Source organism: Silurus aristotelis, assembly GCF_946808225.1.
Source record: "Silurus aristotelis genome assembly, chromosome: 18".
Lineage (NCBI taxonomy): Eukaryota > Metazoa > Chordata > Actinopteri > Siluriformes > Siluridae > Silurus > Silurus aristotelis.
Genome location: NC_139591.1, coordinates 9539039 through 9563902, shown reverse-complemented (window position 1 = coordinate 9563902; position 24864 = coordinate 9539039). Strand labels below are relative to the sequence as shown.

Below are 24864 nucleotides of genomic sequence, written 5' to 3'. Positions count from 1 at the left end.
GCTCAGTGGTTAAGGTGCTTTGTTACTGGTTGGGGGTTCAAGCTCTGATATTGTCAAGCTGTCACTCCTGGGGCCTTAAACCCTTTGTGCTGTATCCTTAACCCCGGTGCTGTATCATGTCTGACCCCTGCGTCTAAACAAGCTGGAATATGAAAAGAATTTCACTGTGCTGTAATGTGATAAATAAATAATAATAAAAAAATAAAAATAAAAAAAATAAATAAATTATATATATATATATATATATATATATATATATATATATATATATATATATATATATATATATATATATATATATTTCTCATTGTGGCCAATTTTTTTCAACAGTGAGGATTCAAGTAGCGTTTGCAGTAGGTAAGATTTTTTACATTACTATAGATTCAGAGCACTAGCTATCAGCCAATTTACTTGAGGACAAAGTACTCTCAGAATTATATTAACCTATTTTATTTGAGGTTACAGCTAAAATTTTGTTATTGTCAAAATGCTTTAGGATTAATTGTACACATCAGGCTGTATTAACATGCTAGCATGTCAAGTTAATCACTGGTGACGATATGGGTTTTAAGATAACATATTAATATAGAATTAATGTTTTAATAACAAATGTACATTCACATGCCACTTTATTAAAAACATCTGCACTAAAGTGTATTTGTGTCATTCAAGCACAAATTTACCCTCTGCTTTTTGCCACTGCTGACAGGGATGTCACAAATGGTAACCTGTGCCCAGGGCCGCTGGAAGTAATTTTGAACAGGGGGTGCTGTGAATTTTTTTATTTTTTTATTTTTTTTGACAATAAAACCTATGAGCCTATGGGCCTATTTAGAATACATTTTTAAAAATAACATAGGGCTGTGACGATGGCACTTTTTTTTTTTTTTTACCACCGCGATGGTAGTGGACCAAATACCGGCGGTGTTACGGTGGTTGGGGGGGTTGTTTTGAAATAATAATAAAAAAAAAAAAAAAGAAAGAAACAACACACTAAAGCCTGTAAAGCATTGAAATAAATATCAGTAAATACTGGTAACTTACATAATATGATAAAGTTGAATCCATAAAAACAACAACAAAAAAACAAAAAAACAGTTTTATACTTCCACACAAAGACGCGTTATAGCCTACCGCTCTGCGCTTTGAGAGGGATGTGGAACACGAGCAGGAAAGAGACCACCGATCTCTTTTTCTGATATCTTCATGTTGTTGTAAAAGGTATGAAGAGCTAATTTTATCTTCCACAAGGGCAAGGCATTTAGGCTATGTTTGCGCGCTGCCAGAGAAAGCGAAACTAAAATCACCCGAGCGTGTGAAACGCGCTTTACAAATGAACTTGAAAAATCTATATAATTAAAATAATCAAAATAATTAAATTAAAATCCAAAATACACTTAATAGCCTACGTGTGTCAAAATAATTTCCTAAAATATCCATAAGGAATTTATAAATTGTGCAAAATATTTTTAATAGGCCTACATTTTTTTTAAATCTCTCTCTCGCCAATACTTCCTGCGGCCATGCCTGTGCCTACAATAAACTCTTTCACTGTTCACTGAGGTTCACTGTTTAAAGAAAAGTAGCATGCTGAAGCACAAGGTTTGCACCTCCCAGCTCCAGGGTCGTCAGCTAGATCTTGGGCTTGGGTTTACTCTCGAGATTTCCGTGAATGTCCAGGTCAGTGTTCTCCCACCTGCTAAACGCATTAGAACAGGCTGCACTAAATTGACTGTAGGTCTAAATGAGTGTTCATGATGCCCTGAGATTTCTGGCATCCCATTTATTGTGTCCCTCCCTGCCATGCACCTAGTGTTTTGGGTCCACTCTGACACTAACCAGGTTAAAGAGATTGCTAAAGATAAAGGAATAAAGATACTGGTAAAAGATCATTGGTTTTGTCTTAGTATAGGAGTAAAGCTACACTCTAACATTTGATTTCACTGTAAGTATTTTCCTTGAGGGAGTTTCGATTTCTTTAAATAACAGTCACAATAACTATTCGTATCGGTCTCAGTGTTTGGAGAGGATCAGAGCAGAAACGCAGCTCTGCGTCCGGCGGTTTGTTCTCACTTGAGAGCCTCCCGATGTCCCTTCACGAGCGCCGCTGAACGGAGAAGCTGCAGAAATACACACATAAATGAAAAGGATGTTCAGTGCAGCGTGCAGTCCGCGTTCTCCACGACAAACAGCAGCCTTAATGAGAATACGAGTTGGAGCAATTCCAGCCACTGCATCCGCACATGGACTCCATAGGGTAGTTCAGCAGCGTTTACTCACCGAAAGACAGTAGAAAGCAGGACACAAATCGGACACGTCCAGCTGTGTGTTTAATCATGATGCTAATCATAATCAAAATGTTGATTGTTTTATTTTTAAACGCTATATTATAATAGCGCTGCACGTCAAAACGACATTCAAACGTGTCCTATTAAACACCCCGACTACTGCTTTCTGAAATATAATGGATCGAGGCTCTTCTTCTAACTAGTGAGTAAATAGCGCCCACTAGTGGTCATCTATGCATGGTTTGGACATGTGCAGAAAAAGGTACATTAGGTATATTGGTAGGAGAATTCTGAGGATGGAGCCACCAGAAAGGAGGAAAAGAGGAAAGCCAAGGAGGAGGTTTATAGATGTGGTGAGGGAAGACATGCAGGTAGTTGGTTTGAAAGAGGCAGATGTAGAGGACAGGGGATATGGAAACGGATGATCCGCTGTAGCGACCCCTAATGGGAGCAGCCGAAAGAAGAAGAAGAGGAAGTAGTGGTCATCTATGCACACCTGTACAGCGGTGGTCCTAGTGGCAGGCCATGCATTTGGTACCTGGGCCTTCAATTGGCATTTACCCGACTTAATCCACCTCTTAATACCACCACAATCACGTTGCAATTATAGAAACCATCAATACAAGCAAAAACCCAATATAACAACGTCATTACAGAGATAGAGGCATTTTACATATCGAGGGTGAAATCTATTTTACTAAAGCAAGCTCCAAACCTCTACACTTCAATTGCAACTGTGCCACCTACATCGTCTGGAGCAATTTAGATCCAATATTTGTCTAATGACATGACAAAAACAAATACCAAAAACGAAAAAAATACAACCTACTCACATGAGATGCATACTCATAATTTGCAGCGCTCCTCAGAGGCTGTAAGCCAGTCATACCGCTCGTATTCACTGGTCTGGAAGTGTAGAACAAACTATTTCCCGGGCTGAGACACGCTAGCTAGCTTCAGGGTTGGATGACCTATATAATATCTAGCTTTTTAAAAAAAGCATATTTAAGTATGTCCGAGACCAAATCAATTTCTCTTCCTCCATAGGCATAAAAAAGTCTAACTCAGATGTATTAATGTGTGCAGATCGTTACAGACGTGTTTTGATAGTTAAACTTGGCTGTAAACTTTGCTATTTTGGGCCAGCTAGCTGTGAGGTGAATTTTAAATCTAACTGGTTAAAGAAACAAACACATTTCTTATAGAGATTAACGTAAAAAGGCCAGCATTACTGACTGTGAAGGCCGATTAGATTGACATGGCAGCACAAAGAGGCTGAAATCTGATTGGACAAAAAATCTAACATTTACATACAGTGGCAGTGCAGCCAAGAGAAACGCTACTAAATGAAGAGAATATAATTAAATTAATACAATTTCATGAAACAAATATTAGAATTTAGGTTGTAAATGTAGGCAGTGTTTCTGATAGTGTTTAGGCCAGCAAAGAAGGCCTTGCTGGCCCTGATGGCACACCACTTAGTGGTCCAGAACCAGAAGGTTTTTTTTTTGCATCACAGACCAGTGACTATTTTACATATTATATGATTTAATAATGAATAAAATGATTCCATATAATAATATAATGGAAATTTAATTAACCAAATGCACATCCCACCATAATACACAATCAGCGCGAGCTTCATTTATCAATAAATAGAGAGAAAAATGCGACTGAAACAAGTACAGGGAATTCGCACAGGTGAAAATTGTCTTCTTTATTTATTTAAAACACCCGGCAGACTTCGGAAATTGGAAACCGTTCATCTGTTCTATATGAGAGAATGTTCTATATGAGAGAATAACACCCGATACATTAATTCAATTAAGTATATCTATTAAATAAATTGGACAAACTCAGTAACAAATCATTTCGGAATGATGGATTTTTTAGTCAGTCAGAATAGTCTTGTGACTACGGAGGGTAGTACTAAACAAGATAAAGCACGTTATACGATGGGGTCTGAATACTGGATTCTGGATTGGCTGGAATAATGTACAGGTAGATCCGGTCAGTATAATCACCGTTCAAAATAAATACGCCGCTTATAATCAGTCGTGACCCAAGTAATATGCAGTCATGGTGGCATCATGAGTGGCGAGTGTTCAAAATACTACCCTATGTATTGATATAAGGGATGATTTTTGTGTAAGCAATTTAGATAGTTTAATATGGAAATTTTTCAAGAGGCACAAGTTGAGTGCTGAAAAATTAAAAATATAACACAAAAAACAGCTCTTGGAATGAAATAATGTTACTTGATCACACTACTTTGGCTTTGTGTCTGAATTTGAACAGGAAAACCTTGAGTTTTCTAACTCCCTTGTGTTAGTTGTTCGCAAAACAAATACCTAAGAAATACAGGTAATTTTTTTCTTAACTAAATCAGGCGATCTGAAGGAATCATGGATATAGTATTTTGATGAACTCGGATGTTGATGGCAGTCTGTCACCCCTCTATTCTCCTTTTCTCCCTCTCTCACTCTCTCTCTTTCTCTCTTTCTCTCTCTCTCTCTCTCTCTCTCTCTCTCTTTCTCTCTTTCTCTCTCTGTCGAGTTAAACATGCTTCTGAGGTAGCAGTGGTCAGTGATCCTGTCCTTTTTTTCAGATCTATCTGAGCAACGCCCTACCTCATTGAGTTTTATTGAACTGAAGACCACTCTGTGCAAGCTGATGATGGTTCCACATGAACAGCCTAAAGAGTGCCTCATGAATTCACTGAGCAACACCAAAACTATGAGGATGGGTTTGGATTGTAATTGATTTAAACAGTCTGCTACAATGGCTCAGACCTGCAATTTGCATCAACAGATCTGGGTTTAAAATCCCACCATTGAAAAGTACACCATAACAATGATAAAACTATTATGAATGGACATTTGATGCCACCCTGAAGAGGACGGGTTCCCTTTTGATTTTTTTTTTTCTAGGTTTCTTCCTCATACCATCTCTGTGAGTTTTTCCTTACCACCATCACCAATGGCTTGCTCATTAAGGGATAATTTTATAGGCACTAACATATATATTCATATTTTATCATTTATTTTTGTAAAGCTGCTTTGGGACAATGTCCATTGTTAAAAGTGCAATACAACTAAAATTGAATTGAATTAATTTTAGAATTTGAATTAAATTGAATTTTAATATTATTAGTATAAATTGACTTTGGTTGTGGTAGTGGTAGTAGCAGTAGTATGAGATGGATTGCCATGAAATTAGTCCAGAGGGTTCACCTATAATCAGATGAGCAATATATAGCATAATGTCTATTCCATGGCAAAATAAATATGGCAAACTATTAATATACTTAAAAGCGAATACATTTTAATTTTATCAAGTTAAAAATGAAATTTAATTTAAAAATTGCCCCTGCATTCGTAATTTATCAAGGTTATGTGCTTCAAGACTCTTTTGGCAGACTAGCTTCCTCTTTTAAATACCAAGCATGCTAAACAAAAAGGCTTTCACCTTTTTATTCAAACAAAAAAAAAATTATTTTTTCATCTGTCCTTTTGCAATGTGAGATTCTATCTACCTTTTAAAGACTTCTACAGGCTGATCAAGTAAATAATTCACCACATTCAAGTTCATATTTCACCAGCATCTGTATTTCACATGCACATGGGGATTTCAAACATAGCCTGCTTTCTCACTAGCTAAATTATATAGAAAACGTGGATAAAAATGAAAAACTGTCATGGTCAAAACTCTTGCCATGGTCAATGCTTTGTTCATCAGGAACTGCACATTTTTTAGCCTTTTCTTTCACACTTTTGGAATAATCCAGTCAGTTTTTTAGCAGAACCTGAGAAAAAAAGCATTTCCAAAAAATTTTTGTATATGTCCGTACATATACATATACATATACATGTCATTCTATTTTATTTCCCTATCTGGGTTTTAGATTCAATGACATTTTTCATCAAAGTGTGTAGTGAGAGTAAAATGTGGATAGATAATAAAGATATAATTGTACTTTCTTCAGTGGGTTATGCAGTTCACCGTCATTGATTTCCCCCTTTGCTGCACATTATTTTCATGGTTACCGCACTGTACTTGAATAGCTCATTGGTGTAGATGTGGATGTGAGAGTTTTCAAGTCTTGGAGGAGGTTTTGGCTTATAACTGCTGCTGTACTGTATGTGATGTGCTGCATTCATGTAACAGGAATGAACAATAAGCTAAGACACTGTGATCTAGTTTCTAAGAGCTCGTGTTGCTTGCTGTTTTTTCACTCTGTGTGATGAAATGTTGCCGCAAATGTTTCATCTAAAATCTTCCTGGTGTGAATGATATCCAATCTCTTGGGACCAGATGCCTTTTTACTATTGTGTCCTCACTATATTCTGGCTCGCACTAGTAGGATACACATACTGTAGTATCTCATTCATAGTCTCTCCTTTAGCAGTTTCATTAAATGGGGATTATGACGAGGATTGTTGTCTGTTTGGTCTTTAGTTGATGAGGATCTCTTTATTTCCTACAGAAAACTGATGGTTTTCAGCACTGTAACCTGTTTAGTTTGCAATTCATAAGGTATAAATAAATTAGACAATGTATATTATATTTTATTTATATTACTGGATGATATAAATATTTTTCTAAATGTTTCATAATGTCTTTTGGTCTTATTTTATATGATCTGCCTTATCTTTATTATTAATATGCACATAATAATAATTTGATATAAAAAAGAAAACAGATATAATTAATTTATAATGTTTGAAGAGCAATGATTTGTTTTATGTTTGATCTCTTAAGACCTCCAAGACAAAGGAGCTTATTGTGGACTTCAGGAAGGAGGCAAGAGGCACACATGACACCACCCACATCAATGGGATGGCTGTTGAGCGTGTCTCCAGTTTCAAGTTCCTGGGGATCCACATCTCGTCGGACCTGTCCTGGAACATCAACACCTCCAGCCTGGTCAAGAAGGCTCACCAGCGCCTCTTTTTTCTGAGGACACTTCAAAAAAAAATCAGCTCTCCTCGGATATCCTGGTGAACTTCTACCGCTGCGCAGTAGAAAGCATCTTGACCAGCTGTGTCACAGTCTGGTATGGGAGCTGCTCTGCTGCAGAGCGTAAGGCACTGCAGCGGGTGGTGAAAACTGCCCAGCGCATCACAGGGACTCCACTCCCATCCATGGAGGACATCCAAAAGAAACGCTGTCTGCGTCGAGCTCGCAGCATTCTTAAGGACTTGTCTCATCCCGCTCATAGACTGTTTACTCTTCTGCCCTCTGGCAGGCGTTACAGGTGCCTCCGGACCAGGACCAGCAGACTAAAGAACAGCTTTTTTCCTAGAGCTGTCTCTTTAGTGAACTCTGACATTCACTGATACACTACCACATTCCCCCGACACCTCACACTCTTTGCTAATGGACTCTCTGAACAAAAACTTATGCTCACCAAGACACTGATCATTTCTCACCACACACTTTGTTATTGCACGGACTGTTTACACAAAAATTTGCTCATTTGCACACTGCTCTTTTTTGTATTGCTGCTCACCATAAACTTATTACCACTGTATATATTCCCGTTCTCTGTTTATAGTTATAGCAATATTATTATGTTCACTGCTTACATCCTTCTGTAAATCTCTGTGTATAGTAATAGGCATCTGTATATCATGTTCACAATACATATATATACAGTATATTCATCTGTATATTATTGTTCATAGTACATATATATTCATATTTATCTGTAATTATATTCATAGTACATATATATATATATATTCATCTGTATATTATGTTTTCAGTACATATATATTCATCTGTATACTACATTTATAGTACATATACATCTTTAAATTACTGTTTATAATCTATATTTTATTTTATTTAACTATGTAAATTCATGTAAAAACTGTATATCCTGCACTTGCTGTTATTGCACTCTGGTTAGACCCAAACTGCATTTCGTTGCCTTGTACTTGTACATGTGTAATGACAATAAAGTTGAATCTAATCTAATCTAATCTAATCTAAACCTTGATCAACCAGTTTAGGATTTCCATACAAAGAAACTTTTTATATGCACACCAATATCCATTGACTTATGCTAAATGTAAATGAAACTGAGGTTATACACGTGTAAAAAGCATTTGCTTATAATGATGTTTTCAATTTTACAATGCCATTTTTCACAACATATTGTGTAAAAGCTCTTGCTCTGTATATGTATTGTGCTGCTGCCCCATATAATAAACATATTCAAGCCACAAACCACATTGCAATATGAGTTCTAATATCACATGAATTTGAATTAATTATTTTGCATTGTGATCCTGCGCTAACCTAAACACATACTTTTAAAACATATATGTGATTTTGCTGGCTGTATTATTTCTAACTTATTTATTTGTGAAGTTTCCACTGTAATCAGATGCTGTTTTTAATATTGCAACATGTAGTGGGTGCCTTTAAACTCTGTTTAGATGGTATCTTAAAAAGAAGGCCATGTGGGATTCACTCAAACTTTGTTATAATAATATTCCAGCAGAAAAAAAAAAAAAAGGAAACAGAGATTGAATATAGTGAATTTGAATAGGTACACACACTTTCTGTATGATGTAATACATGTGTAAAATTACCTTTATGTACTATATTTTCTGTACAGAGTAGTTTTTTATTTCATCTTCTCCCTGTCGTCATTTCAAAATATTTTTTTAAACTCAAGTTTCAATATAATTGTTTTTTCGTCCCTCAGTCTAGAAACCATATGCATATATTTACTTTCTTAATTTACTTTTTTAGATAGCAGACTTTTGTTCATCTGCACCATAGCACCTCCTGCAGATATGCAGACTCGTCGCCATCATGTATGAGTCCAATTAGGGTTGTAACATCTGCAAATTTCAGGATTTTAACAGTTGGGTCACTGAATGTGCAGTCATATATATGGAGGGAGAATATCAATGGGGAGAGGACACATACCTGAGTAGCGCCAGTGGTGACTGTCGAATACTTGAGGAAACGGCACCCAGCCACACCACTCACAGATGGCAGGGGTATAGTGAGCTTTAGGAGTTTAGAGTGGTGAATTTTTGGGATTATTGTATTAAATGCTGAACTGAAGTCAACAAACAATCCGGGCATACATCCCTATATCCCCTGGACCAGTCAAGGTGTTGCAAAATATAGTGCAGCCCCATGTTGACTGCATCATCAACTGATCTGTTTGCTTGGTAGGCAAACTGTAGGGTATCCAATAGCTGTTCTATTACATTCTTCAGGTGGGCGAATACCAGCTGTTAAAAGGTCTTTATAATGACAGATTTCTATCTTTTACCCTGCATATGAAATTTATGATTGTTAGCACATGCTTAGTATAATTGGTTATTCATGTACCTAAGCATACAAAATACCTGACTTTGTGCAAGTATACAAAGTGTGCAAAACAATTGAAAGTCAAAGTGTGGTCATGCCAAATATTGATATATTGATTTCTCTTCTGTTCATTTACTCTCCATTTTGTTAATTGATAAAAAAAAAAAAAACATTAACACTTTTATTTATAAACGCATTCTCACTTTGATGCATTTTATTTACAACTTCCTACAACTATGCCTACTTTGCACAGTATTCTGTTTATACAAATATGCATAATAGGAAAAAGCTACAAGGGTCTTTTTGCTTTAATGTAAGCAATATATTTACAAACCGATTCCAAAAAAGTTGGGACACTGTACAAATTGTGAATAAAAAAGGAATGCAATAATTTACAAATCTCATAAACTTATATTTTATTCACAACATAATATAAATAACTCAGATTATATGTTGAAAGTGAGACATTTTAAAATGTCATGCCAAATATTGGCTCGACATTTTAAAATGTCATGCCAAATATTGGCTCATTTTGGATTTCATGAGAGCTACACATTCCAAAAAGGACTGGTAGCAATAAGAGGTCAGAAAGGTTAAATGTACATATAAGGAACAGCTGGAGGACCAATTTGCCACTTATTAGGTCAATTGAGTATAAAAAGAGCCTCTCAGAGTGGCAGAGTGTCCCTCAGAAGTCAAGATGGGCAGAGGATCATCAATTCCCCCAATGCTGTGGTGAAAAATAGTGAAGCAATATCAGAAAGGAGTTTTTCAGGGAAAAATTGCAAAGAGTTTGAAGTTATTATCATCTACAGTGCACAATATCATCCAAAGATTCAGAGAATCTGGAACAATCTCTGTGCATAAGGGTCAAGGCTGGAAAACTGTACTGGATGCCCGTGATCTTTGGGCACATAGACGGCACTGCATCACATACAGGAATGCGACTGTATTGGAAATCACAACATGGGCTCAGGAATACTTCGAGAAAACATTGTCGGTAAACACAATCCACCGTGGCATTCGCCATTGCCGGCTAAAACTCTATAGGTCAAAAAAGAAGCCATATCTAAACATGATCCAGAAGCGCAGGCATTTTCTCTGGGCCAAGGCTCATTTAAAATGGACTGGCAAAGTGGAAAACTGTTCTGTGGTCAGACGAATGAAATTTTGTTCTTTTTGGAAAACTGGGACGCCATGTCATCCGGACTAAAGAGGATAAGGACAACCCAATTTGTTATCAGCGCTCAGTTCAGAAGCCTGCATCTCTGATGGTATGGGGTTATATGAGTGTGTGTGGCATAGGCAGCTTACACATCTGGAAAAGCACCATCAATGCTGAAAGGTATATCCAAGTTCTAGAACAACATATGCTCCCATCCAGACGTCGTCTCTTTCAGGAAGACCTTGCATTTTCCAACATGACAATGCCAGACCACATACTGCATCAATTACAACATCATGGCTGCGTAGAAGAAGGATCCGGGTACTGAAATGGACAGCCTGCAGTCAAGATCTTTCACCCATAGAAAACATTTGGCGCATCATAAAGAGAAAGACGCGACAAAGAAGACCTAAGACAGTTGAGCAACTAGAAGCCTGTATTAGACAAGAATAGACAACATTCCTATTCCTAAACTTGAGCAACTTGTCTCCTCAGTCCCCAGACGTTTGCAGACTGTTATAAAAAGAAGAGGGAATGCCACACAGTGTTAAACATGGTCTTGTCTCAATTTTTTGAGATGTGTTGATGCCATGAAATTTAAAATCAACTTATTTTTCCCTTAAAATGATACATTTTCTCAGTTTAAACATTTGATATGTCATCTATGTTATATTCTGAATAAAATATTGAAATTTGAAACTTCCACATCATTGCATTTTGTTTTTATTCACAATTTGTTCCGTGTCCCAACTGTTTTGGAATCAGGTTTGTATTAGTTTATAGCCCCTATCTACTTAGAATCATATTTTATATTTTTTGTGTTCTGTAAAGCAGTTTGTTTTGTAATATGAGTAGCTCTAATGGTTTTTTTGGATGTTACAATGTTCAGTGTACAAATAAATCATTATTAGAAAATGCTTTGCTTAGTGTAGATTCCATGCATAAACACATGCATTTTCACACCCAAAGAGCAGTTATTATTCATGCACTTTTTTTTGTTGTTGCAGTTATTATTCATGCAGGTTTCTTTCTGACATATCTTTTTTTTATGTTAACATGTATATTCATATTTGGAAACTTTGTCCTTGATGTTGGACGATCTTGATGAATGAACATTCAATTTGTATTTAAGTGCATTAAATCAAAATAAATTAAACATAAACCAAACCCACACTAGATCAGACATAGTGAGTGTATGCAGGGGCGCAATTAACAGTTTTAAGGGGGGTATGCAAGACAGAAGTTTGGGCCCCCATATATATATATATATATATATATATATATATATATATATATATATATATATATATATATATATATATATATATATATATATTATATATATATTATAATAAAGTTAATATAGTTAAATTTTATTTACAGGGAATTAATTTTATTTCATTTCATTTCAAAATTTTATTTTAATTTTATTATTTAAAATGTGTGTATGTACGATTAAAAAAATAAAACTAATTGGAAAAATTTTAATTGATGATTGTGGGGGCCCCCTAGCGTTCTCTTGGGCCCATATGCCTGGCATACTCTGCACCCCCCCCTAACGGCGCCCCTGAGTGTATGATTTTTGTCTTGATCAGACAGGTTATAGGTGAAGTTTGGCCTGATGTTGTCATTTCTGGAGCATGATTGTGGCTTTGGACACTTTACACTATAGGTGCACGTGACAATAAACAACAGATTAAAAATACACTAAAATGAATTCTCTAATGTAGAAATTACTATGATTTGTTCAGTCTGGGGAACAATTTCAGTCAACACTTAAAAAACATACCAGAAGCGTGTAGCTGCACTACCTATTGTCACCACTGGATGTCCTAGTGGTCTCAGTGTTCAGTTTTTTTGTTAGACATTACAGACTGTCATGAGCACGTGGTGATGTTTACTGTGTTAACAATGACCTCATCTCATTCCATTTAGGCATTACCACATTCAATGCAAAACACCTTCGCAGTAGTATTGATAAGTAACAAACAAATGGTCTTAAACAAATCAGTTTTTAGACTTATACATTTTATATAAGCTATGGTATAAACTGCATATATTAAAGAAAACGTAATGCATGGGACATATAGAATCTTAAGCATAGCGGTGTCTTTCAGTGTCACCAAAATTAACATTTAGAAACTTAATTATAGAGTGTTTTTATAGATTAGCAGTCAAATCACCTGGCTTTCGCTTTGTGTCTGCTTCGTGACAGGGACAAATGCGTGTTGGGCTGATGTCGTGACAACACTGTCACAACTCGTAGATCGTGATTAATGAATGTAATTTACGTGATACTACGTTTAGAAGAACCATTCAGTTAAACCTGTATTGTGTGTTGAACTAATACCAGGTAGCCAAAATGTGTTAAACAGTCCATCAGTACGTCGGTCCATCAGTGACTGTCCTCGAAACGTGCTCTTTGTTGTCTCGGCATGCGCAGGCGAGGGGCGGGGCTTATTTACAACTAGACAGGGTGGAGTCTGAGCGCATCGTGAAGCTGCTTCTAATTGGATAAGATTTCAACCCAACGACTGAGAACCCCAGTCTATAGCAAATAGGAAACGCCCCCTCCCGTTACCGGGAAACTCACATAAACCAGCGCGTGAGCCATTCACCAGTTCAGTGTGTTGTGGATTGAGTGCTGCACAGAAAGACACAGCTGTAGTTTGTGTTCATTGGGTTTAAACAGGGTAATGGTCACGTGTTTCTGTTATATTGTGTTACTTGGAACGCAGTCATTAGATCACAAACCTCGGAAGTCGCATCCTGTATCCGGTACCAGTGTGAAATGAGCTCTGGAGTCTCGTTCATTTCCGTTCAGGGTTTAGATTAGATTTCTTTCAGATGTTCCGATCGGAACCGACTCACTTCAAGCGAGAAGCGTTTCTATAGACGTGACAAACTCGACAATATCGATCCGTTATACCAAAAACCGAACTGAAGTCCAAGCTGCCAGGATGCCCGAAGCTGGAACAGACATGAATATGGACCGGCTGTTCGAGGTAAAAAACTCGGCTGCCATCGGCACGGAAAACATCCCACCTCCGTCTTTGTCAAGTGGTCCATCAGGGGACATTCTTCGCAACTTTTATCACACCAAAAGGGTTGGGAATTATCTCATCGGCAGGAAACTGGGAGAGGGCTCTTTCGCCAAAGTGCGTGAGGGACTGCACGCGCTCACCGGAGAGAAGGTGACACTATTCTTATTGCTGTTCACAGAAACAAACTAATTTGCAGTAAAAAAAAAAAAATAATCAAAATAGTTTGTTATTTGCATGCGACATACAATATTGTGTTAAAAAAATCTATTTTATAAGATGCACACTGTTATGAGCTGCTGGTGTGGAACAGCTGTCAGTGTAATGTAGCTGCTAGAATTGGGGAAATGAATTAATAAAGATGTGCACACAAGATGACAAGTCATCAGAAACAAGGATTTTTAATATAATAATTATGTTATGAAGTTTAAACACTAACCATTTATAATATTTTAGTAGCAGACAAGCTTCTTATTCATATCCTGTTATACTAAAACGGTTTCCTGTCTGAAAACCACCTGGTGTTGAATGAAGTACAGACTGGCCTGCAATCTGGATTCATATCCCAAAGAAGAAACGAGATTTCTTTGGTTGCATTTGAATTATAGTCCAACTTTGAAGTGCACATGAACCTCCAGTTAAATCCAGGAGCACATTAGGTAATGAAGGCACTCGACTTGGCTTATTGAGATTTAGGTGTCGGAAATAATCTTAGATTAGCCTAGTAAGTCATATTTTGTTGTTTCAGCAAGTTGGTGGTGAATCAAGAAGTATTGGACATTTACAATCAAATTAATAATAATGTGACCTGGACAGTGATAGAAATAAAGGCTATTTAGTAAGTAAACACCATTATTTAGTTATAAGCTTTTGGTCTTACAGAGCATAATGTGATAATACAATATCAGTATAACAGTATAACAGTATTATAAAAAAACAAAAACAAAAAAAAAAAGATTTTTTTGTCCCAAATTTCTTTTACACATTATTATTTTATAAATGTCTCTCTATTGGTGTGGCAGTAAAATTTATGTTTATCACCTACTGTCTTCCTTTGTTCTATTCCTTGTTTAGCATTGTATGTTGATCGATATATTTGAGAAAAAAAAGAGAAAGTGGCCTCAAAATCTCATTCACTGCATTAAGGATTAGTTTATCCCTCCAAAAAAAAACACCTTTCACTGTTGCTGTGGGGACAAAAAAAAAGTCTATCCCATTGATGATGCAAACACCAGAAATCTCAACCAGGAGAGAACGCGCCTTGTTCTGCCTTCTCCTCATTCGCTCTTGCTCGGATTACATCATCGGGGGACTTGGGTGGGGTGATGGGAACACAGCACATGCTTCTCCTGTGTGTTTTGATCATGTGTAACCCATTTTCATCCTTTGTCTGTGCAGAAGATAAACACGTTAGCCTTGAACTCTGGGGTCCCCTCCCCCGTTTTTGTACCATCAACCCCCACAACCCTATTTGGAGAGACTGAGCTGATCATTGGCGACAGATCAAGAGAAAGTGTTGTTACATTTGCATTTAGGTGACAGTTTTGGATCTGTTGCAGGGAGGCTTTTAAGGTCTTTCTTTATTTTGCTCTAGCTCTTGTGAGTCTAATTGGTGTAATTATTTGCTCAATTGGTTGTGTATGACCTGTTTGCTTACAAGCTCCTTTATTGGATGATTTGCCATGGCATGGCAGGCCACCTTCTGAAACCTCTTCATTTGCAAATACAAAGATGAGCACTTTGATCAGCAGTGGAACAAATATCAAGGCCAGGCTCTTTTCATTGTTTCAGGGTTTATATCCTCTGTAAAGAATTTAAACCTAACATTAACAATGAATAATATAAGAATCAAAAAGCACATAATGCAATTAAAATAACATAAAAACAACTGATCCAAATTAAAAATTGTTACGTACTGAATTTATATAATTTGGTACATAGTTGCTTAAACATAAAAAAAGGTGTACTATATAATCGCATATTAAAATAATTGTGTCTGTCATGTGGAGGAATTTGGATGTTCACTAAGAAGCCCCCTCCTTCAAAAAGGGTTTAGCTATTGTTACAAGTGCTTCTATAATGTAAAGCCTAAGCATGTAAATAGTGCAAGACCCCCATACATACATTTAGAAATACATTTGTCACCACTTTACTAGCTTAGGTGTTTATTCAGCATTAGTGGTTTGTGGTGTCTGTTGTGACAAATGGGTGGTATTAACAAGCCATTTGGGGTCCCAGCCTTTGGGTGAATGTGGTCTAAGGGCTCGGGAACTTAGCAGTTATAATAGTCATTTGTCCAGAAGCCTCCCCTGCCACCTCCTTCTTTTCCACAGGCTTCGTTGACCATCAGATTGTGGGTGTCATGCATAGTTTCTATACAATAAGAACCTGATATCCAGTTATAACCAGAATAATGTAGCCACCTGTTAACTAGGGGGCTAAATTATTCTAAAATTCTAAAAATGTTCGAAGACTAATGTTGTGGTAAACATGATCTGATGGCAAATGGACATGCAGTGTTCTTTTGGTTAAACACTAGATTTGTTGGAGTCTTGAGTTTAAATGTGTCTGTGGTGGTTTTGTTCTATTTGTCTGGTAATTACCTATTATAAAACACTTATTAAAATATTCAGTTATTCTAATGGTCCTCTCTGTCTGTTTTCTAGGTGGCAGTAAAAGTGATTGACAAAAGAAAGGCTAAGAAAGACTCATATGTTACCAAAAACCTGCGCAGAGAGGGTCAGATCCAGCAAATGATTCGCCACCCCAATATCACCCAACTGTTAGACATCCTGGAGACTGAAAACAGCTACTATCTTGTGATGGAGCTCTGCCCTGGAGGAAACCTTATGAACCACATCTACGAGAAGAAGCGACTCGAAGAGAGGGAGGCACAGAAATACATCCGCCAGCTAGTCATGGCTGTTGAGCATCTACACAGGGCAGGGGTGGTACACAGGTGAGACATAAATATAGGCACGATGAAAACTCCAGTTCACTGATATTTCTGTATGCTATCTTAAAGTAACAAGATGCTAAAAGCAATAAGAATATTGAGTGACTTGGGTTTTTTTTTGTAGCTGCACATAGTTTATGAGATTAAAAAACATAGAAAAGAACAATGGGATTAAAAACGTTCTGAGAGATAAATGCTCTATATGCTAATTAACATTGTTGTCTTATCTATAGATTAAGATAGTTACATTGACTCAAGAGCACTCAAGAGCAACTTCACTCACAATCACTGTTTTTTGTTCTTTCTTTAGAGACCTAAAGATTGAAAATCTTCTGCTAGATGAACAAGACAACATAAAGCTCATAGGTAAGTTGAATAAAGAGACTTAAATAAATTGATAAATATTGTTTGCAAAGCTTAATAATGATCTTAATAAATAGCTGTAACAAAACCCACTTCCAGAGACAGGAATGTTTTTTTTTACAATGCATCATCAACACAGTCCTAATCTAAACTCATAGCACAATTAAATGTCCTCTTTGGCATGTGCTGAAGATTGATGGCACAATCATTATCTCATTAAAACCAAACAACCTCTCACCTCTGTGAAAGTCTGCTTCAGCATACAGAGTTGCTAGTTAACAGCTGAGTCTTAGTGTTAGACAGCTATAAACCCCCCTCAGCTGTGAGAGAGTTGTTAATGACAGTCTTGATGTTTTTGTGCTAACTTAAGCAGCATAGCCTGCAAGCTCAAGCAACATTCAACCTATTGAAATTTATTTCCTTGCCCTTTGTTTCAACCCAGATTTTGGACTTAGCAACTGTGCAGGAATCCTGGGATATTCTGATCCTTTCAGCACACAGTGTGGCAGTCCAGCCTATGCCGCCCCAGAGCTGTTGTCAAGGAATAAGTATGGACCCAAAGTAGATGTATGGTCGATGTGAGTTCACAGAACCTCCACCACATGATTGATTTCAGTATGTTACACTGTTACAAGACGTCTCTTTTGATTTCACAGTAGTGCAAATGTATAAAACATTGCAGGTTTTGTAGCATTCAGTGCATCTTTTTTTCAGTTACATAGAGTTTCTCTCTGCATCTGTCAGCAAGGTGATGCTTATAGGGTGTGTGGACAATTTTTTAACCTGCACATATGTGCTTTGTTCTAATGCAGTGGAGTCAACATGTATGCCATGCTCACTGGCACCCTACCTTTCACGGTGGAGCCTTTCAACCTCAAAGCTTTGCACCAGAGAATGGTGGACAAGGACATGAACCCACTGCCTTCTTCTATCTCCTCAGGTACAAATACATTTGCATTTACCATGTAAGACACACTGAAATCAGCACTTCTTTAGTATATAATTGCCAAGTCCATCAGTTTTTATAATGGACAAACATCCTTTATCAGCTGTCTAATCAATGTGCTTTTAAGGCTTAAAAGGTAAAACCAGTTTATCATGCAAATAGGAAATGGTGAGGGGAATTCACTCAACCAGAGTGTAAGATGTTCATTAATTTGAAAATGGCACAAATATGGACCCAGCCACACATTTTTATCTACAGGGAAATGAAACAATAAAAATAGTCCTGAAATAAGATTATTCTCCTTATGTAACAACAATATTATCATGGACATATATGTGTCTCCTCATCATCTTATGTAACACACTAGGTGGAAGGTAATGGGTTAATTGGATCTTACCACAGAGAGACAGAGGACAGCACGGTTTATCCTGGTTATGAGAGAGGTATTGTGTTTCAGTAATGCGTTGTCCTGGAAAAGACTTCAACACACTGTTCTCTATCGTACTCTGTAAGTGTCCTCTCTAGAGCTCGGCTGATGGGTTCGTTGAAGGTCAACTATAGATTTGCTGATTTCAGTGTCTGTGGTTTAATGAAGTAGAGAATAAGACAGTCAAGACTATCATTGAACGAAATGTAATTTAATAAACTCAGACAGACAGTTTATATATATTTTTTTTGCCTACAGCTGCAGTTAGTTTACTGAAGAGCCTTTTGGAACCAGACCCTGCCAAAAGACCTAACATCCACCAAGTTATGGGTGATTCATGGTTACAGCTGGGCAACCCACACACTGGAATTCCTTATTTGAACAGGTAAAATAAACAAAAATATCTTTTTTTACGATTTATCCAAACACTACCTCTAAAAGCAATCAATGTTTTAATGTTGCTGGCCTGCATAGGATTCATATTGAGGAGATCAACCACACAGTTCTTCTGCATATGACTGAACGAATGGGCTACAAGCACAGTGAAGTCCTTAGTGCTGTGCTCACTAACCGAGCATGCCACACTCTTGCTGTCTACTTCCTCCTTAACAAGAAAATGAAAAGACTCTCCAAAGAGTATCGGGTGAGTGTAACGCTTATTGGCACAAGGATCTGCTGTTTAAAGCTTTTTCTCATTAATTGCTCATTTTGATGAGCATATAAGAATATTATTTACAACTTTCTATTTGTTCTCAGATACAAAGTGGCATCATGTCTAAATAAAGGGGTTAACCTAAATCACTCAATACCCTTAATGCAAACATACAATTTAAATGGGCGATGGAATGTTATGTAACCCATATTTATTTTTTTCACAGGAAAAGCAGTACAGTATAGAAAAGGAGAAAAAGAGTGAGTTATTCCAGACACAGTGGAGGAAACACATTGAGAAGATTACCATTCCCCCTAAGCAGACACCAGTCTATTTAGCTGTGAGCAAAGGCCCCACCAAAGAAAAGAAACAGAAAACAGGTAAGCACCTGAAAATATCAAAACATACTAAACAATGCCAAAAAAAAAAAAAGATTTTTTTCAGTGAAATATTTTTGGGATGAAATAAAATAAAATTTCAGGATATACACTGTTCAAATGATTCCAGCTGTTGCTTTATTTTATACAAGTCTCTGTCATGGGAAAAAAAAATTACACCGATATTTAGCCATTTTTAAGACTCTCTCTCTCTTTTTCTCAGGGCTTCTTAAAGCAATGACTGGCCTGAAGGATGCTTACTCACGACAGGGTGGCTGCATTGCTTCCTCATCTTTAGAATACCTAGAAATCCACCCGCTGTTCCCACAAACATCTCAAGGAGGGCGGCACATCGAGGCCCAGCCACCCAAAAAAGATGGCCCGAGGGCTGTAGATGTCCCTGCACGGCCTCCCTCTTCTCTGGGGGCACATTCCTGGGCATCAGCAAGCAAAGAACCGAGCAAAGATGATCCACCATCTCCCTGGTACAAGCTCACCAATGGAGCTCTCTCGCCCCCGAGACATGTTTCTGCTTTTCACCAGCCAGACAGTTCCTACCTTAAAAAAGCAACCATTCCTAATGTCCCAGTGGTCGTTGTAAAACCCCAACCCAAAAATAGTCTACCCACCACAGAGTGTCACAGCAAACCTGAGTCAGGCAGCAATGGGGGAAGCGGCGGGCGCAGCGGTGGGCGCAGCAATGGAGGTAGCGGTGGGCGCAGCAATGGAGGTAGCGGTGGGCGCAGCAATGGAGGCAGCGGCGGGCGCAGCAATGGAGGCAGCGGTGGGCGCAGCAATGGAGGTAGCAGTGGGCACAGCAATGGGGGCGGTGATGTGCACAGCAATGGGGGCAGTGATGGGTGCAGCGATGGAGGCAGCAGTGGGCGAAGCAATGGAAGCAGCAGCGGACGAAGCAATGGAAGCAGCGGCGGGCGCAGCAATGTAGGCAGCGGTGGGCACAGCGATGGGTGCAGTAATGGAGGCAGCAGTGGGCGAAGCAATGGAGGTGGCGGTGGACACAGCAATGGGGTCAACGATGGGTGTGGCAATGGAGGCAACACTGGTGTAAAAAATGAAGGCAACAGTGGGCACAGAAATGGGGGCAGTATTGGGTGCAGCAGTGGCAGCAGCAATGAAGAGCCCAGCAGTCCACAGCACCGTGCAAAGTTCCCTTCTATGGGTATTGGGCAGATCTTGAAGAAGAAAGTTCAACCCTTTGCCTTTCCAGCACCTCTGTTTAGGCCTGAGCCGGCCGTGGAGGTGGAGTCACCAACGCCATACCACATGCAGACTCTACTGTGTGCCTCTGGGGCACTCAAGACTCTGTGCTGATGACAAAGGCACATTTGAACTTGTGAAGTTTAAAAAAGAGATTAAATGCAGTGTTTGCTGTTTTACAACTAGATCTTAAGAACTTTCACATTCTCAAGTAAACACACTTTTAAAACAGAAACTGTATGCAGTATACTCATTAACTACCACTGATTTTTATTCCCTTCGAAGCATCAGGGCTTTCAAAGAGGCGGAATGAAAACTTTAATCCTCTGGGGAGCGAGCTGTCTTTGATATGCACAGATAGATGCCTGTAGATGCCTGGGCACACCCCAAATCTAAGCACTGTGTTATTAATTACCTCTAATGTGGCATATAAGTCACAAACTAGAATGCTAATTGTAATATTTTCGCTTTACTGCAAGCACCATTTAAGGATCATAGAATGACTTTTACTAAACCACATATTTTTGTCAATAGAAGATGCTGCATCACTGCCAGTTCACTATGTACCTCAGAGCACCTGTGAAGTTTGTATTACTTAGCGGCATGAGTGAAGCTGTTGCTGCATTTCCACCTCGCAAGTTACAGACACTCAGGTCTACTTCACAGAAAGAAAATCTCCCATTAATATTGCTGTGAAATACTTTCACCACTAGCTTTTTGCTTAACTTGAAAGATATTGCTGAACTTTGTATAGCCTTAAATATCATGTGTTTCAAGCCCTTTGGTCAAAATAGGGCTAATTGGTAACGTTGTTACATTGTGTATCCTGTGTCTTATCACTCTAATACATGCATCATTTTGGGGGAGGGAACAGGGGTTCGTCATGTTGTAACTCATCATGTTGAGTAATGTAGTAGACTGTGCAATAGTGCAACTGTTTGGTACCCAGTGTTAATCACCTACATGATTTACTTCTGTGATGTGAGAACCACTTGTAAATATGAGCCCAATGTGTTTTTCCATGTTGTGAGTACACTGATACCTTCACTCATTGCACATTACTGTAGTTGGGGTGAAAAAGCTTTCAAAGTGTTTACTTGAACAGAAGGCTATGAACTGTTTTTTTTTAACTAACTTGAAATTTGCATGTGAAAAGACATGTACCAATGATTTGTAGGTTGTTGGACGTAGTTTTGTTACAGTGAGCAATGAACCCGAGGTCTAAAGTCTTTTGAAATCTGAGAACACTTTTGTAAACTTTATAACATGTGCTTAAGTGAAAAAAGATTTTTATGCTGTAAAAAAAGATTTTTAATATTTATATTTTAAAAATGAGTATTTGTGCTCTGTTTTCCTTTTGCACTAAACACAAACCGCTTTTATGACACATCTTACACAATAAAACTGATTTGACTGAGAATGTTTCTTTATTATAGCATTTCCTACTACCTCGCATACAAAGAAAATGCTTTTTTCATATGCCTGTAACATGAAGCGGGGCAATTTGTGCTGTCCACTTTTCTCATGGGACACCTGTGAAGTAAGTGACAGCTGAGCAACCTCACAGGCCTCATTTAATCCAGTCAGCTGTGCAACAGCCCCACATATACCCAACATATGCAGACAGTTATTGTACATATTATCTACACCCATGATAAATGATATGGGTGTTCCCACACTCAGTCCTGGATGAATCAGGGTGGATAAGATATAGGTAGGTGGACAAAAACCCCAGAAGCTTATAGGTGGTTCCACAATTACAATAAGGATTTAAATTTTTACTTATATAACCAAAAATTAAGCTTCATTTTTCTTGATATTTTTTCAATGTTAAAGAAAACAGACATTTAATTATTAAAAAGTGTAACTTTTTATTTTCTTTGTGGGACTCAGTTCAGTTTCTAAAGCATAGAGTAATGACATTCTAATGAATAGTTCATATTTAAGCTTAATAAATTACGTTTAATATATAATTTGGCTCACATTGACCTGAGAATAATAAGAACTTCCTTTTTCCCATGATCTTCAGGAAATGTGGATGATGCAATTTCCTGCTGAACATGTGACTTATGGACGATTCCATATATTTCATAGAGGTGAACGTATCTGGGTGAATGTTGTGGAGATAAACAGCTACTGCATAATGGGTGACTTACAGAAAAGTAAGTTCTAGACATGAGATGCTGAAACAAATATTGTTCCCTAAGTGGTTTGAATAGCCACTTATTATGGTTATTTAAACATTATTTATATGGAACATGCACATTTATTGTTGTTTCATCCACATTTAAATAGCCTTTTACATTTTACATATTTGGTACATTAACGTCATTGGGACACAAATGGCAATACAATGTGGAATGATTATTGCACAACATGGGTCAGAGGGCAAAATACTTCATTAAAAATCATTCATTGCTCCTAATTTAAAGGTTTTTCATTATTGCTGTAGTCAAAACTCACTGAATCTGAGTGATCTATTCACTCTGCTTTGATTCAAATATGCCATCTCTCTTTTATTGTTTTGGACAAGCTTTTATAAAATACATTTATATTAAAAGGTACCTACAGATGAGCTCAAGGCACAGTTATTAAATAATCCCATTTGTGATCATGTGCTCATCTGCAAATCTGATTCGTTTTGGCTGCTCTTGATTTGATATAGTCATCTATTAGAATAAATGTTACAAATGAAATGAGTCAGTCTGTTATTTAATTGATTCACTAATTGAAATTTTAAAGTAATGGAAACAGTAATAATAGAAATAATAGAGTATGTGGGAACAATACTGAGAAAGAAAGAAAGCTTTAATTAATATTTCACAAGCTAATCTGGTGATAACAGTTAATCTGAATTCTAAAGCTAATCTAAAAATCTCACCACTTCAAAACTGGATGCCTACACAAACACAAATCATAATCATTGAATTAAGAGTAAACAATACCAAGTACAGGCAAGATGATGGTTTTGTGACTTGGCTTAAATCCAGCCTGTGTGTTAAAACAGTTGTAAGCTTTTCCTGGCTGTCAGCTTGGCTATGATCTTCATTAGTCAACATCAGACCACTGGCCTCTTACTGTGTAATGGACACTCTGCCTACTCAATCTGTTCCGGCTTAGAAACTGACTGCCACTAATCTTGTTTATGAAGGGTTTTCCAGTTGAGGTAAGTTTTTTGTCTGAAAAAGATTCTGGCTGTGAAATTAGCTACAGTAGATGACATGCAATATTTTGAGACAAATAAAATGGATGAGAATTAATGGACAACCCGTGTGTGGGTCTTCAACATACAACATACAGGAGAAAATCATCCACAATGTCATTGGATGCTGTAACATACAAAAACGCTGTCACTTCATTGGAACTAAGGAATCCAAACATTTTCCAACATGACAGTGCCTTTGTGCAAAAAGCACAAAAACAAGCTTAATGAAGACAAGGTTTGCAAAACATTTGGGATGAACTGGAACACTGACTACAACCCAGGCCATAAAATCAGCACCAGTTTGTGGGTGAATGGACAAAATCCTACAGCCACTTATCTAGTGGAGAACACCTAGGTAAAATTGAGGTTACTATAAAAGCAAAGTAAGCTTAAATTTGGAATGGCTGAGAAGTCTAAGAATCCCTAGACACTAATCTGTATATCAGTATCTCAACTAAAAGACTCGATTGGTATTAGACTAAATTTGAGCTTCAATTGTTAGCCACTACTATTACTATTAAGCATGTTCAGGTCAGATATAATACAAATTTGAAAATACTGCCACTTTTTTCAAAAAATGAAAACAAATATAGAGTTCAATAATTAGCTAATCTCATAATCCCTTATTTTATTCAGAACAGAACAGAACAAGGTATTTTTGCATTTATCAGACACCTTTATCCAGAGTGACTTAAATGTACCTGTTATACAGCTAACTGAGGGATAAGGGCCTTGCTCTAAGGGCCCAGCAACTATGACCTTCTGAGCAGAAGGCCAACATTTTATTCACTGAGCTACCACTTCCCCATATAGCAAATGTTTAAACTGACACTATGTACCAAGTCATATTTCTTGTTTTGATTTATTTTAATTATTTTAATTATCTAA

General features: G+C 37.5%; 2 protein-coding genes across 4 annotated transcripts in view; one reads left to right on the top strand and one right to left on the bottom strand.

Annotated features, from left to right (window-relative positions):
- Nucleotides 1–2432, bottom strand: part of b3glctb (beta 3-glucosyltransferase b) — a 31101-nt gene extending 28669 nt beyond the window's left edge. For all 3 annotated transcript variants that reach the window (XR_014537927.1, XM_083569114.1, XM_083569115.1), the window contains exons 1-2: nucleotides 2281–2432; nucleotides 2074–2120 (exon numbers count right to left, since the gene is read on the bottom strand). Coding sequence is in view for 2 of the 3 variants with exons in the window: in XM_083569114.1 (XP_083425240.1) it covers nucleotides 2074–2120; nucleotides 2281–2350 (117 nt within the window). In the remaining variant the exon portion in view is untranslated. The remainder of the gene's footprint in view (nucleotides 1–2073; nucleotides 2121–2280) is intronic.
- A 10935-nt stretch (nucleotides 2433–13367) lies between these two features.
- hunk (hormonally up-regulated Neu-associated kinase) lies at nucleotides 13368–22191 on the top strand. Its single transcript, XM_083567705.1, has 9 exons — nucleotides 13368–13985; nucleotides 16499–16791; nucleotides 17099–17154; nucleotides 17594–17729; nucleotides 17964–18091; nucleotides 18783–18909; nucleotides 18999–19167; nucleotides 19403–19556; nucleotides 19777–22191. Exons 1-9 carry the CDS (start codon nucleotides 13752–13754, stop codon nucleotides 20883–20885), a joined length of 2406 nt encoding a protein of 801 aa, XP_083423831.1. The 5' UTR covers nucleotides 13368–13751; the 3' UTR covers nucleotides 20886–22191.
- The last annotated feature ends 2673 nt before the right edge of the window (nucleotides 22192–24864 follow it).